This window comes from Diabrotica virgifera, chromosome 1 (assembly GCF_917563875.1).
Source record: "Diabrotica virgifera virgifera chromosome 1, PGI_DIABVI_V3a".
Lineage (NCBI taxonomy): Eukaryota > Metazoa > Arthropoda > Insecta > Coleoptera > Chrysomelidae > Diabrotica > Diabrotica virgifera.
In genome coordinates, this window is record NC_065443.1 from 98,615,271 (window position 1) to 98,627,534 (window position 12,264).

At 31.9% G+C, this 12,264-nt stretch overlaps 1 protein-coding gene across 1 annotated transcript in view; it reads left to right on the plus strand.

The window, feature by feature from the left end:
- The window catches only part of LOC114340452 (CD166 antigen homolog), an 827,535-nt gene that overhangs the window by 366,658 nt on the left and 448,613 nt on the right, over positions 1-12,264 (plus strand). The window contains exon 4 of the mRNA XM_050657653.1: positions 7,051-7,161. Within this exon, the coding sequence (XP_050513610.1) occupies positions 7,051-7,161 (111 nt within the window). The remainder of the gene's footprint in view (positions 1-7,050; positions 7,162-12,264) is intronic.

Sequence of the window (12,264 nt, forward strand, 5' to 3'; positions counted from 1 at the left end):
GCACTGGGTGTAATCTTCTTACGTCCCCGCCAAACCTTATCTTCACGTCATCTGTGCTATGTATAACCATTTCTCTTCTTTCTCCGACATTTTGTTGAGTATTGATTTCCGCAATCTTTCTTTCCATTTCTTCTCTGATTGCTTGAATAGCGTTTTCAAACTTATTTTCCAAATTTTCTATTTCCTTTTTCTGGCAATTCGTTATTTCCTTTATTTTGCTTTTGATTTCTTTAATCTCTGTCTCTTGTTGTCCCATATCGTTCTTGATCATTGTCAAACATCCTTTTACTTCCTTTTCATACTTTCCTATGCGTTCCTCCATTTTCTTGTTGTTCTCTTCTATTGCTTGTTTCATTTTTTGTTGTGTTTCATCCATTTTTTGATCCAATTTTTGTTGTGTTTCAACCATTTTTTGTTGTGTTTCATCCATTTTTTGATCCACTTTATCCATTTTCTTTGATGTTTCTTCTTGATTTTTATCCATTGTTAGTTTTGTTTCCTCCTGATTTTTATCCATCGTCCTTTTTGCTTCATCCATTGCTTGTTTTGTTTCTCTTTGATTGTCATCCAGTTTTTGTTCCATTCTTTGTGACTGGAGTTGCATCATTTGTAATAATTTATCTATTCCTGATAATTCTTGCTGTTCTGATGCCATGATTGTCGTGTCTAAAATATCTTCTTGGTCTGAATGTTCTTTTTGTTTTTTGTTGTCCTTGCTTTGGCTTCTTGTCACAGACATTTGTTTTCAAGAAGTACTATCCCCGCCAAATATGAAATTTTACTAGTATGTTACCAATACGACTTTTTCTCACCCAAATATTATAAATTGTCAATAAATATATCAAATGTAAATATCGTAAAAGTAAATTATTAAATCAGTTATGTAAAATTTGTACCTAAAGAGATCTAAAATTTTATGTTATCAAATGTAAGTATCTCACTTTTTACCACAGGCATATAAATCTTCAAATACCGGCTTTACTCTTTCTATCCTTCAAATTTGCCACTAGAAATACTTTTCAATGCCCTCCACGTTGGACGACAGATGATGTGATCTTGATTATTGATATGAGATAATATTCTTATATGTCATTTAATTTAATCAATGCATTAATAATAATCTAATTAATTTACCAGATCACATATCAATATGTTTTCAATCTCAGGGCTTTTTATAAAATTAATTACTTACTTACGTGGCTTCTAAGTATTTCTCAATGGTTCCTAATCGGGATAGGAAAGAAAAGAGTAAAATGATACACACATATGGGTTACAATTATAATCAAAATATTGTTTATTTTATTTAAATGGCAATCACTACTTAATATTTGCTATATCTTATTATTCTTAAACATAACATTTACACATGGGAATCTTATTTCCTTTTGGTTTCCAATTGAAAGTTTTTATTAACATTTAACTATTATGATTTATTAGCAACAATTCTATTTAAGTTTGATGAAGCTTTTCTGATATTATTGATTATGTTCTTCAATTTTAAATGTGGTATTTAATACGAAAAACCCATACATTCATGTCCAAACAAATGAGACTGACCTTTTTCTGGTGAACTGAGAATGTCTTCACACAAGACCCGTTTCCTGCTATCCTTGGCTGCGATTAAAACCTCGTCCTGGCTTTCAGTAATGTTCTCCTTTGAAAACTAGCTCGTATAGCTCTCGTACCTGCTTCTGTCGTGATGCTGTATTCTACCTTTTTCGAAACTGCAATCAGCTACCGGGACACTCTTGGCTCAAGGAGGTTCTTTTACTCTCAACCTGGCCTACCTCTCGTTCCACGATAGATACTCCACACTCACGGAACTACACCGGCTTTCTCACTCTCCGTACACTACCGTCTACTACTGGACTTCACTTCTCGACAGCTCAAAACATTCTGATCTCTATTTGTCATTCATTCCCCTACTTTCTAAATATCCCTTCCAGATTCACAAATCAACCTTCCACCACCAACTCTCATTCGCAGTATTCCTCAAAACCAATTTTTAATCTTTCTAAATATGCTTAATGGATTTCAAAAGAAAAATAGTTAATTCCCATTCTAAAATTACTTTCTACTATTTACAAAATTTAATGACCTATTATCTACTTCAACTGAGTCTTATTTAGCATAGGCTAATGATCGAACCTTCCGCGAACAACGATAATGACCTATTATCTCTTTCAACTGAGTCTTATTTAGCATAGGCTAATGATCGAACCTTCCGCGAACAACGATAATGGTACGCGCCATTCACTTTGTTTATTCTCGGCGCATTGTCCCGAGTTCCGTAAGCTTTTTCTAATCACTTCTTAAAATTAAATATAACAATTTGTTGTATACAGGTTGTTCTAAATTTATATGCCCGTGGTTGAGAAAATTGAAAATATTTTATATTAAATTGAATTCTGTTTATAATTATCAAAATTTAATTTTCATATCAAATAGAAATATAACAATACATACATAATATCCACAAACATGTTCCCTTTTTTAAATAGAAATTGAGTCATATTTCTGAGCTCGGTAACTTTTGAATGGTATAACCGATTTTCAAAATTAGACATGCGTTGGAAAGGTAATGATCAGTACTATTATAAGCCGTAAAGGTGGGACTTAAATTTTCGGAGTTTTGGAAGTTTCGGGGACGAGAACGGAAAACAAGCGCTAAATAGGAAGGGCCGTAAAATCCACACGCTTGGACCAAAATGGATGGTTGATAGTGAGAATGTTATATCTTCCTTAAATAATACCAGCTCAGTAGGTATTGACCAAATCCCTACTAAAATAATAAAATAAATTTCTTCATATATATCTCCAGTTATGTCTCACATCATCAACCTATCTGTCAAGAGTGGCAAGCTTCCAAGTGACCTTAAAACGGGAGTAGTTAGTCCAATTTTCAAAAAGGGAGATCCATGTTTGGTTGATAATTACAGGCCAATCACTGTAACAAGTGTACTCTGTAAGATTATCGAAAAATGTATTTACAATAAAATGTTAAATTTTTTGAACAAATATACCTTAAATAAATGTCAGCATGGGTTTCTTCCTAATAAGTCTACAGAGAGTGCTTCTATTTCATTATTTAATTATATCCACGCTACTTTGGATCGAAAAGGTATGTGGGTGCACTCTTTTTTTACTTAACTAAGGCTTTTGACTCTATTGACATTGAAATTATACTGCATAAATTAGAAGCGCTTGATTTTCGGGGTCATTTCTTAAAATGCTTAAGGTCATACTTACAACATCGTAAATTCCTAGTAAAAATCGATAATAAGAAGTCATCTGTTTTTAATCTTGATCAAGGTGTACCGCGGGGCTCCGTATTGGGACCCTTAATATTTCTATTATATATCAATGACTTGATAAATTTTTTAACTGCAGATCATACAGTTCTCTATGCAGATGATTCAACAGTTTTAGTTGACGCGTCAACTGAAGTTGAACTCATATCCAAAATGAACTGGTAGCACAGGAATTTACAACCTTGTGTAAAAGAAACTCTTTAATGGTAAATGCAAAGAAAACTGTATGTATGCAGTTTTACTCGCGCAGTAAGCCATCCCATAATTATAGGATCACAGTTAATTCTGAGGAAATACCTTTTAGTGATAAAACATTATTTCTTGGTAGCATTCTAGAAAGTAATATGATATGGGATGAGAATGTTACTAAAGTCTGCAAAAATAAGAATAAGGGTTACTATGCGATCCTCCAGTTGAAAATTCTGTTTAATACCAATCAATTGATAAGTGTGTACTATGCATTGGTTTACTCATATATGGCCTATAATGTTGTCTTGTGGGGAATCTCTAGGAACTCTTCTAGAGTTTTTATAATTCAAAAGAGAATTCTTATACTGATATTGAATATTGATAATAGACAATCATGTCGTAAATATTTTATTGAACACAGACTGCTGACTTTCCATGCTTTATATATCTATAAGTGTATTATTCATGTTAAGTCTAAATTTCAAAATTTTACCCTCAACTCTGATTATCATAGTTACCCGACAAGGCACGGGAGGTTGATAAGCATGTGTAAACATTCCACAACTCTTTTTGAAACTAGCCCTGATTTTGCAGGATCTAAGTTTTACAACTGTTTGCCACTTGATGAGAAATGAAAATAATATTCAAAGGTTCAAAAATAAATTAAAATCATGTTTGATCCAATTATGCGTTTACAACTTAAATGATTTCTTTGACTTAATAAAAGACTACAGGGAATGAGGAACGACGGGGTTAGGAAACGCTCTATATTGCATAATTATTTTTTTTTATTAAATTGTATTTTGTTGATTGTATTTTATGTAATTGTCCTATATGACTTGTATGTTGATTATGTTTTTTGATTATGTTTTATGTACTTACATGACTTGTCCTATATCTCATTGTGATCGAATTGGATGAATAAAGATATTATATTCTATTCTATTCTATTCTATTCTATTCTATTCTATTCTATTCTATTCTATTCTATTCTATTCTATTCTATTCTATTCTATTCTATTCTATTCTATTCTATTCTATTCTATTCTATTCTATTCTATTATATTTCTATATATGAATGGGTGAGTCTTTTTCTGAGCTTTAAGATGGGAGTTGGCACAATTTTCAATTCTAGGCTATTGATTACGTTCAAAATAAGAGAGCTAAAAGGAACTACAACGTTAACGGGATCTTATTGCCTCATATGGTCAATGGACCTCTAAATTTGAAAAAACCGCGAAGTGCTACCATTTAAATTGGTGCGTTTTTGAGAAAGGGGTGAATTAGTCCCTAGGCAGAGTGAGTTAGGGTGAGTTTTAGAACTTTTGGTACAAACATGTCTACAGGAAAATTGTTCCTGGTTAAATTTACTATCGAAATGTCACATTTTAAAGTCAAAATTTTCTTTTACAAAAATATATTCAAAAGAAAGGCGAGAAAAAAATCGAAACGAAAGAAATCAATTTTGTTTCTTGCTGCATAACTTTTTTCTACAGAGATATAGGTATAGGCATTGCTTCAGCGAAAAATAACTTCCATCCTTCCTCTTTAAAACGAAGTTTCATAAAAGTCTCTAGAATTTACAATTTCCGAAATAGAATTTTTCAAAATTCGCCACTCACAGCATTTTTGAGCCATTTTCCCCATTATTTCGCAAACATTGTTCTGTGACTTTTTTCTACGCATTTCTAGGTATACGCAATAGTACACTTTGTAGAAAGAAGTCAGTTATCTTTAAAATGGTCTATCGTATACGGTTATATGGCTCTTTTTAAGCAAGTTGTGCTTTTTCAAGGGTTTATACTTTTACTGATTTTTGATATTTTTAATGATTATTTTTTAAATTTCTCATTATGATTTTTTTTACATTTAGATATATATATATATATATATATATATATATATATATATATATTGTGGAATAGACAAAAGCTTGTTTTCTTTACTTAAAAATGGTGGACTGAAAAAAATTCTAGGACTATTTTTAAACAAGTTATCCGTAGGATATCCAAGGGTATCCGTAATTTGAGATTTTTTTTTAATTTTTCAATTAGAAGAATATAATTGCATATTATAGCATAGTTTTGAATTCCAAATAAATTTTCTCATTAACACTTTTCGATATTGTGAAATATAAAGGTACTTGAGCGAAATTCATATTTTTTAACTTAACTCGTACACTATTAATAAAATTTTATATCTGATGATTGCATCTTAGGTTATAAACTGTGCAGAACATTTTATAAAGAAGTTTTTTTTTATAAAGTTAATAATAAAAAAGTTTTCCATATGGTTCCAACTTCGTGGGACCTATTGCATATGTAAATATATGTCACATTTTGAAAAAGCATATCTTGTCTAAAAATAGTCCTAGAATTTTTTCCGATACACCATTTTAAAGTAAAGAAAATAATCTTTCTTTTTTATTGTACAATGTGTATACCTAAATATACAATAAAGAAAGTTATAATGATAAATTTAAAAATAATCGTAAAATATATCAAAAATTATTAAAAGTATAAAATTTTGAACAACCGTATCTTGCTTAAAAATAGTCATACAGCCTTTTACAATAGACCATTTTAAATATTATTAACTTTTCTTCCTACTAAATGCGACATTACATATAGCTAAAGCTACGTAGAAAAAAGTTACAGAACAATGTTTGAGAAGTAACAAGAAAAATGGGCCAAAATCTCTGTGAGTGGAGAAATTTAAAAAATTATATTTTGGAAACTATAAATCACAGAGACTTCTGCTAAAGGAAGTTTTATAGAGGAAGAATGAAGGTTTATTTTCTGTGAAGCAATACCTTCATCTACATCCCTGTGGAAAAAAGTTATGGGGCAAAAAACAAAATAGCTATCTTTCGTGTTTTTTTCTTGCTTTTCTTTTGAATATATTTTTGTAAAAAAAAATATTTTTGACTTTAAAATGTCATGTTTCGATAACAAATTTAACCTGGAACAATTTTTCTGTAGACGTATTTGTACCAAAAGTGCATAGAACTCACTCTAATTCGCCCTGTGCCTAGGGACTAATTCACCTCTTTCTCAAAAACGCACCCCTTTAAATGGTAGCACTCCGCGGGTTTTTCATATTTAGAGATCCAGTGACTATGTAAAACAATAAAACCCCATTAACATTGTAGTTCCTTTCTAAAATACATAATCAATAGCCTATTCCGTCAGATTTAGAAAATCGAAAATTTCGTGTATATAGTATCGCTTGTAGGGGGGTGTGGGTGTGCGCCACTGGCGAGAACTGCCGTTCTCTGGTAATATATAAATAAAACATTTTAATATTCATTTCGTTACTCTTTATTTTGCCGCTAATCGTCTCTACCTAATTAAAAGTAAACAATCCTCGGATTTTTTCATTCGTTAGATTAAAATACTTTTTCTTTTAGTCGGCTGTCTTGTTTTTTGTAGCAACAGTGTACCTACTGCAAAACACAATCACGCGTCCGAATTCTTCTCAGAAAAAATCCAATAACTGCTCGTTTACAGGCTGACGTTGCCTTTAATTGTTTTTGTTTTGTGTTTTCAGACGACACGGATGTTACCCAAGAGCCGGACTTCGACGTCGGGGAGCTAAGTTCCACCGGGAAGCAATTAGAAGTTTCTCTAGGAGGGGCGGTCCACCTAGAATGTCCTCCAGGTAACTGTAGAACTTTACTTATTTAGGGTTAATAGGTATCTCAAACAAACAAGTAACCGAGGATCGGTCTTGGAGTTTCTTTGATCTTTGTACCTTCGATTAGATTTGGCAGGTTCAGAAAAATTTAAATATCTTTAGCAGAGATAAAATTTTATACTACAGTCCACTTCTGAAAATGGCGAAATGCACACCAATTAATTTGGAAACACATGAAAGAAAAAATGGAAATGAATATAAACAAGATTAAAGAAAAATAGGATACAAGCAGAATTAATCAAGACTGTATATGCCGGATAACCACAAAACAAAATTAAAGTAATGGCAACTATATATTTCAAAATCTTCTTCTTCTTCTTCTTCTTCTTCTTTTTGTATAGACATAACTCGTCTGTTTTTTCAATGAGCCTCTAGTAAGTTGCCATCGTTTTAGATGTCTTCCCACTGATATTCTTCCTATTGGAGAACCGTCTCTGGTTGTGTAACATTTTTTTATATAATAGGATTAGCTAATAATTAATATACCTGTTGGGTTAAATTTTAAGCCCACTAGCACTCATTACGGGTACGCCTATGGCCGTTTCCGTAAATAGCTACCCTTGGCTAATTGTATTAACTTAACGGTAGAATTAGCGGTACTGGCTCATTTCGTTGTCGGTACGACAAACGCAAAGAAGTTATAGAGACCCTAACAAAATAGTATTGTTAGAAATTTTCGGCATAAAGGCAATTTTAAACTACGAGTATTCGCATCATAAAACTAGTCCCGTTTTTATAACGTTTGGAAATAAAGTAATAAAAGTTCTATACCGATATCTTGTTTTTAAAAACCTGTTACCAGCCTACTATTATCCCGTTAGGTTCTTTGCCTTTCTCTTGCGGTCTGTTTGAAGCGCGACCCTATTTCAAAGGATCTATTTTTTTTAACACTTTACAACTCAAATACCGTTACTTTACTTAAAAACGCAAATAGGTCGGGTCTTTTTAAGAAATACAATTTTTTTTAGAGGGACATACCCTCACTTTTTTAAGGAACAAGCATCGCAAATATTGCGAAGAGGACTTGGCGGCTGAATGGCTGGAAGTACAGACGTATGTCTCTAGAGTACCGTATATCTTATCTACCATCTACCTTATCTACAATATATCTTATCTGCGTGATATTCACTCTCTTATCGTATCTGTAATTGGATCTAACATCCGATTAGATTCAAATTACCAAATAACTTCAGTGCTTGCTTACTAGTTAAAGTAAATTCAGTGCAAATTAAGAGGCAGAGTAACTGTAAGTGTCTTAATTATACTACCTACAACTATTTCCAAAAATAGAGCAATCTATGGGCTATCTACCTCAAACATATCTTCATCTGTGGTTAAGGCTAACCTCCGATGAATCTCATCAGCGATTTCATCAACAGAATCTTTTATTCATTAATAAAACTTTTCATTATCAAAACTAAGTACAAACATTCACTAATTCATTAATAGCTGTGCGATTGGCTTTTTTTTATAAAACCAAGTGCGGGGTGGTTTTTGATTTTTGAACAGTAAACGTTTGTTAACTTTGTATGCTTTGCATTTAATTTTATTATATCTTTGTACTTTATATTTTCTATCAATCATTAAGTTTACCGTATCAGTTATCTCGAGATAAGCCCTAAACCAGTAAAGAGAGATATCTCATTATAGATGCTTGATTTGTTTTTTTTAATTCATAACCAGACTCTCTTTACTGTGTTTTTAATTGTGCATGTTTTTGTTATAATATAAGACTTTTATTTATTCTATCATAATTATTGTTTATTTCTAACTGTACACCACAACACATTAATTGTTGGTGCAGTTTTGATTGGTGTATATTGTTTTCTCTTTATTTCTTGTGTTTTTTTTGACTCACCCTTCTGGTGAGCCATGTGTTTAATATATTGTTTTTTTATTTATTTCACTAGTTTTATTTAGCTACTCATAATAAATTCCCTGATAAGAAATTACCGCTAAATATTAACTAATTAACTGTCTATATCTTTTCTTGTATTTGGTCTCAGAACCTCATTATCTTTCCTTACTTACCTGTTTTCGTTTCTAAGGTTTCTTAATTTTCCCCTTGCAACCCCAAAATTTAAGTGGCGCCCTGTATCTCTTCTCTTATCTTATGTAACTTTACCTATCGATCTTTTTATCTGTTTCTCTCTCTCGTCTCTAAGCTACCTTCTCTTGTCTTATCTTTACCTATTTCTTCTATTGGCTCCCTTCCACGTTCCAAAAGCTAGTTTCGAACCCACGACTCGCTTTCCACCTACCATCTGGCTGCCGTCGCAGTGTCTCCATTGGTGACCTTTCTAGCACCATCCAAAAAAAGGTTTCCGAGGTTACAGTTGTCCTGACTACCCAATTTGTTTTCATTCGGCTTATGTGGTCATTCCATTCTATTGTTCTGTTTCTTACCTAGTTATTAATGTTATCCACCTTGCATCGTCTTCGTATATCTGTACTTCTAGCTCTGCCCCATAGTCTTACCATCGATTTTTCGAAGGGTTTTGATCTCCGCTGTTTAGAGCAATCTTTTGTCCTCTCTGTGTCGGGTCGTGTTTCTGCCACGTATGTCATTATTGGTCTGATGACTGTTTTGTAAATTCTGCCTTTTATTTCTTTTCCGATATTTTTATTTCCCCATATTGTGTCATTCAGGCAACCTGCGGCTCTGTTTGCTCTATTCACTTGAACTTCCACTTCTGTTTCGAGCCTTCCGTTGCTAGATAGCATGATGCTTAGGTATTTAAACTCTATTCTATCTATTTAAAGGTTGGAGAAAATGGAATCTTAAAATTTAAAATCGGTATACGTTAAAAAAATGCATTTTCTCGGCTTCCCATGGAGCAATTTTCTCCATTTTGTTCATTTTTGTTCCCAAGTTACTCGATTAGAGCCATATAACTAATGCATTATTAAATGTCAAAGCTGCTTTTGTTTTGTTAGAATAAATTAATTTATTTCTAAGAAAATAAAACTATATATTTTTCCAGTTGTAGACTTTTTTTAGATAAACTTATCTCAAGTGTACCTTTTAACCTTTAAAATACAAATTTTCTCATTTGAAAGCTGTATAATTATTTACACAATATTGGTTTAAACAAATTAAAAATTTTTGTTATAATAAATAAATTAATTTATTATAACAAAATAAAAGCAACTTTGACATTTAATATTGCTTTAGTTAGATAGCTCTATTCGAGTTACTTAAGAACAAATAAATGAAGAAAATTACTCCATGGGAAGCCGAGTAAATGCACTTTTTAACGTATATCGATTTTGAACTTTGAGATTTCGTTTTCTCCAACCTGATTTTTGATTGAAATTTTGGTATTTTTGGTATTTTTCTCTGGTGATACCGATAGTTTTTATTATTATAATATAAATATGTTATGAATCTTTTAAAGATATGAAAATTTGTGTAGAGAAAGAGAAGGTACCGAAATAAAAAGGTGATTTTTCGAAAATTGCCATCCTATTGTTTATGTTTTCGCCGTACATGCCGGTCAATTTTGACCGATTGTATCTCAGGAACCACTTACCGCATTTAAACGTTTTTTCTTTTAAAAGAAGCGTCCTTTAGCGTTCTTTCCAATACCGTTTTCGTAATTTAATTTAATTCGATATTTGCCGATATTTGTTTATAAGCCAAAAAATTGTTTATAATTTTTAAATATTTATTAGGCCGCGGCCGCTTAAATAGTCCAATTTCAATCTGTAAAGTATATAGAGATATTACCATAACCACGTTACTGAACCCTTTATCAAGAGGACTTGGACCACGGTCATTAAGATAATGTAAACTTATAAAAAGACATTTTAGTTAGTAAACAGGCATTCATGTTTTAGTCATCATTTACTTTTCATTGTATCAAAGTTAATATTTTGTTGTAAAAGTTTTATTTTGTATTAATAAATAAAAGTAATTTTTTAAAAAGTGCTTTGTGATCAAGAAAACATCATTGGCGCTGCGAACAGGATAGTCTGTACAGAATCTTCCGCAATTCCTGGTCAATCTCAATTGTTTAGCAGAGTATCCACCTGTTAGAGAAGAACAACAGATGTTATCAACTGCGATCATCATACTGTAAGTCTTTCCTTTTTTACATTTTCCTTATCACTTATGAGCACATATTTTGATACGGTCGAAGAAATTAACGCAATTCTCTCTCAGCCACCTTCAAATAATTTTCGCGACAGAAGTCCTATTAGTAGATCTGAAAGAACAATGCCCATTACCAATGCCGACATTTCTAGCCTCTGTGCTACGCTTCCAGAATTTACTGCTGGACAAAATCTTTCTACTTTTATTAAATCCGTAGATAATCTATTAATATTTTTGCAACAACAGAATACTACTGCACCGCAAGAATTTATTATTAACGCTCACATTTTATCACGTATTAAAGGTGAACCACGAGATTATCTAAATTACTCCAATAAAACTAACTGGACAGATGTACGTCCAGCTTTACTTACGAAATACGGCGACAGGAGATCTGAAGAGATCCTTGTTACCCAATTAACAACAACGGTACAAAAAGCTTCTGAAAGTTATGACGACTATCACCATCGAATCATAGATAATTTAAACGATTTATTACAGCATATATCGCTACATAATACTCCAGAAAATTTAAATTTTAAAACCCCTTACTTTAGAAAATTAGCACTAAAAACCTTTTGTACTGGTCTTAACAATCCTTACTGCGAACACCTGTCGCACTTTCAGTTAGATTCGTTAGACGAGGCCCTACAAAAATGTATAGCTTTAGACAATCATAAAAATCAAGTATCTTATATGAATTTCTTAAAATCCCAACAAAAAACGGAAAAACCAAAAACAAATAATTCTTTTCCAACCGCGTTCAAATCAAATTTTAACGCTAGAGCCCCAAATAATTTTAGTAATAATCAATTTAGACCTTATGCACAAAATATTTCTAATTTTAGTAACCAAAGAAATCAATTTATTCCACAAAATCCAAATTTTCATAATGTAAGACCTGTCTTTAATCAAAACAATTCAAGACCCGTCTTCACTCAGAATAATTCAAGACCTGCTTTTACTTCGCA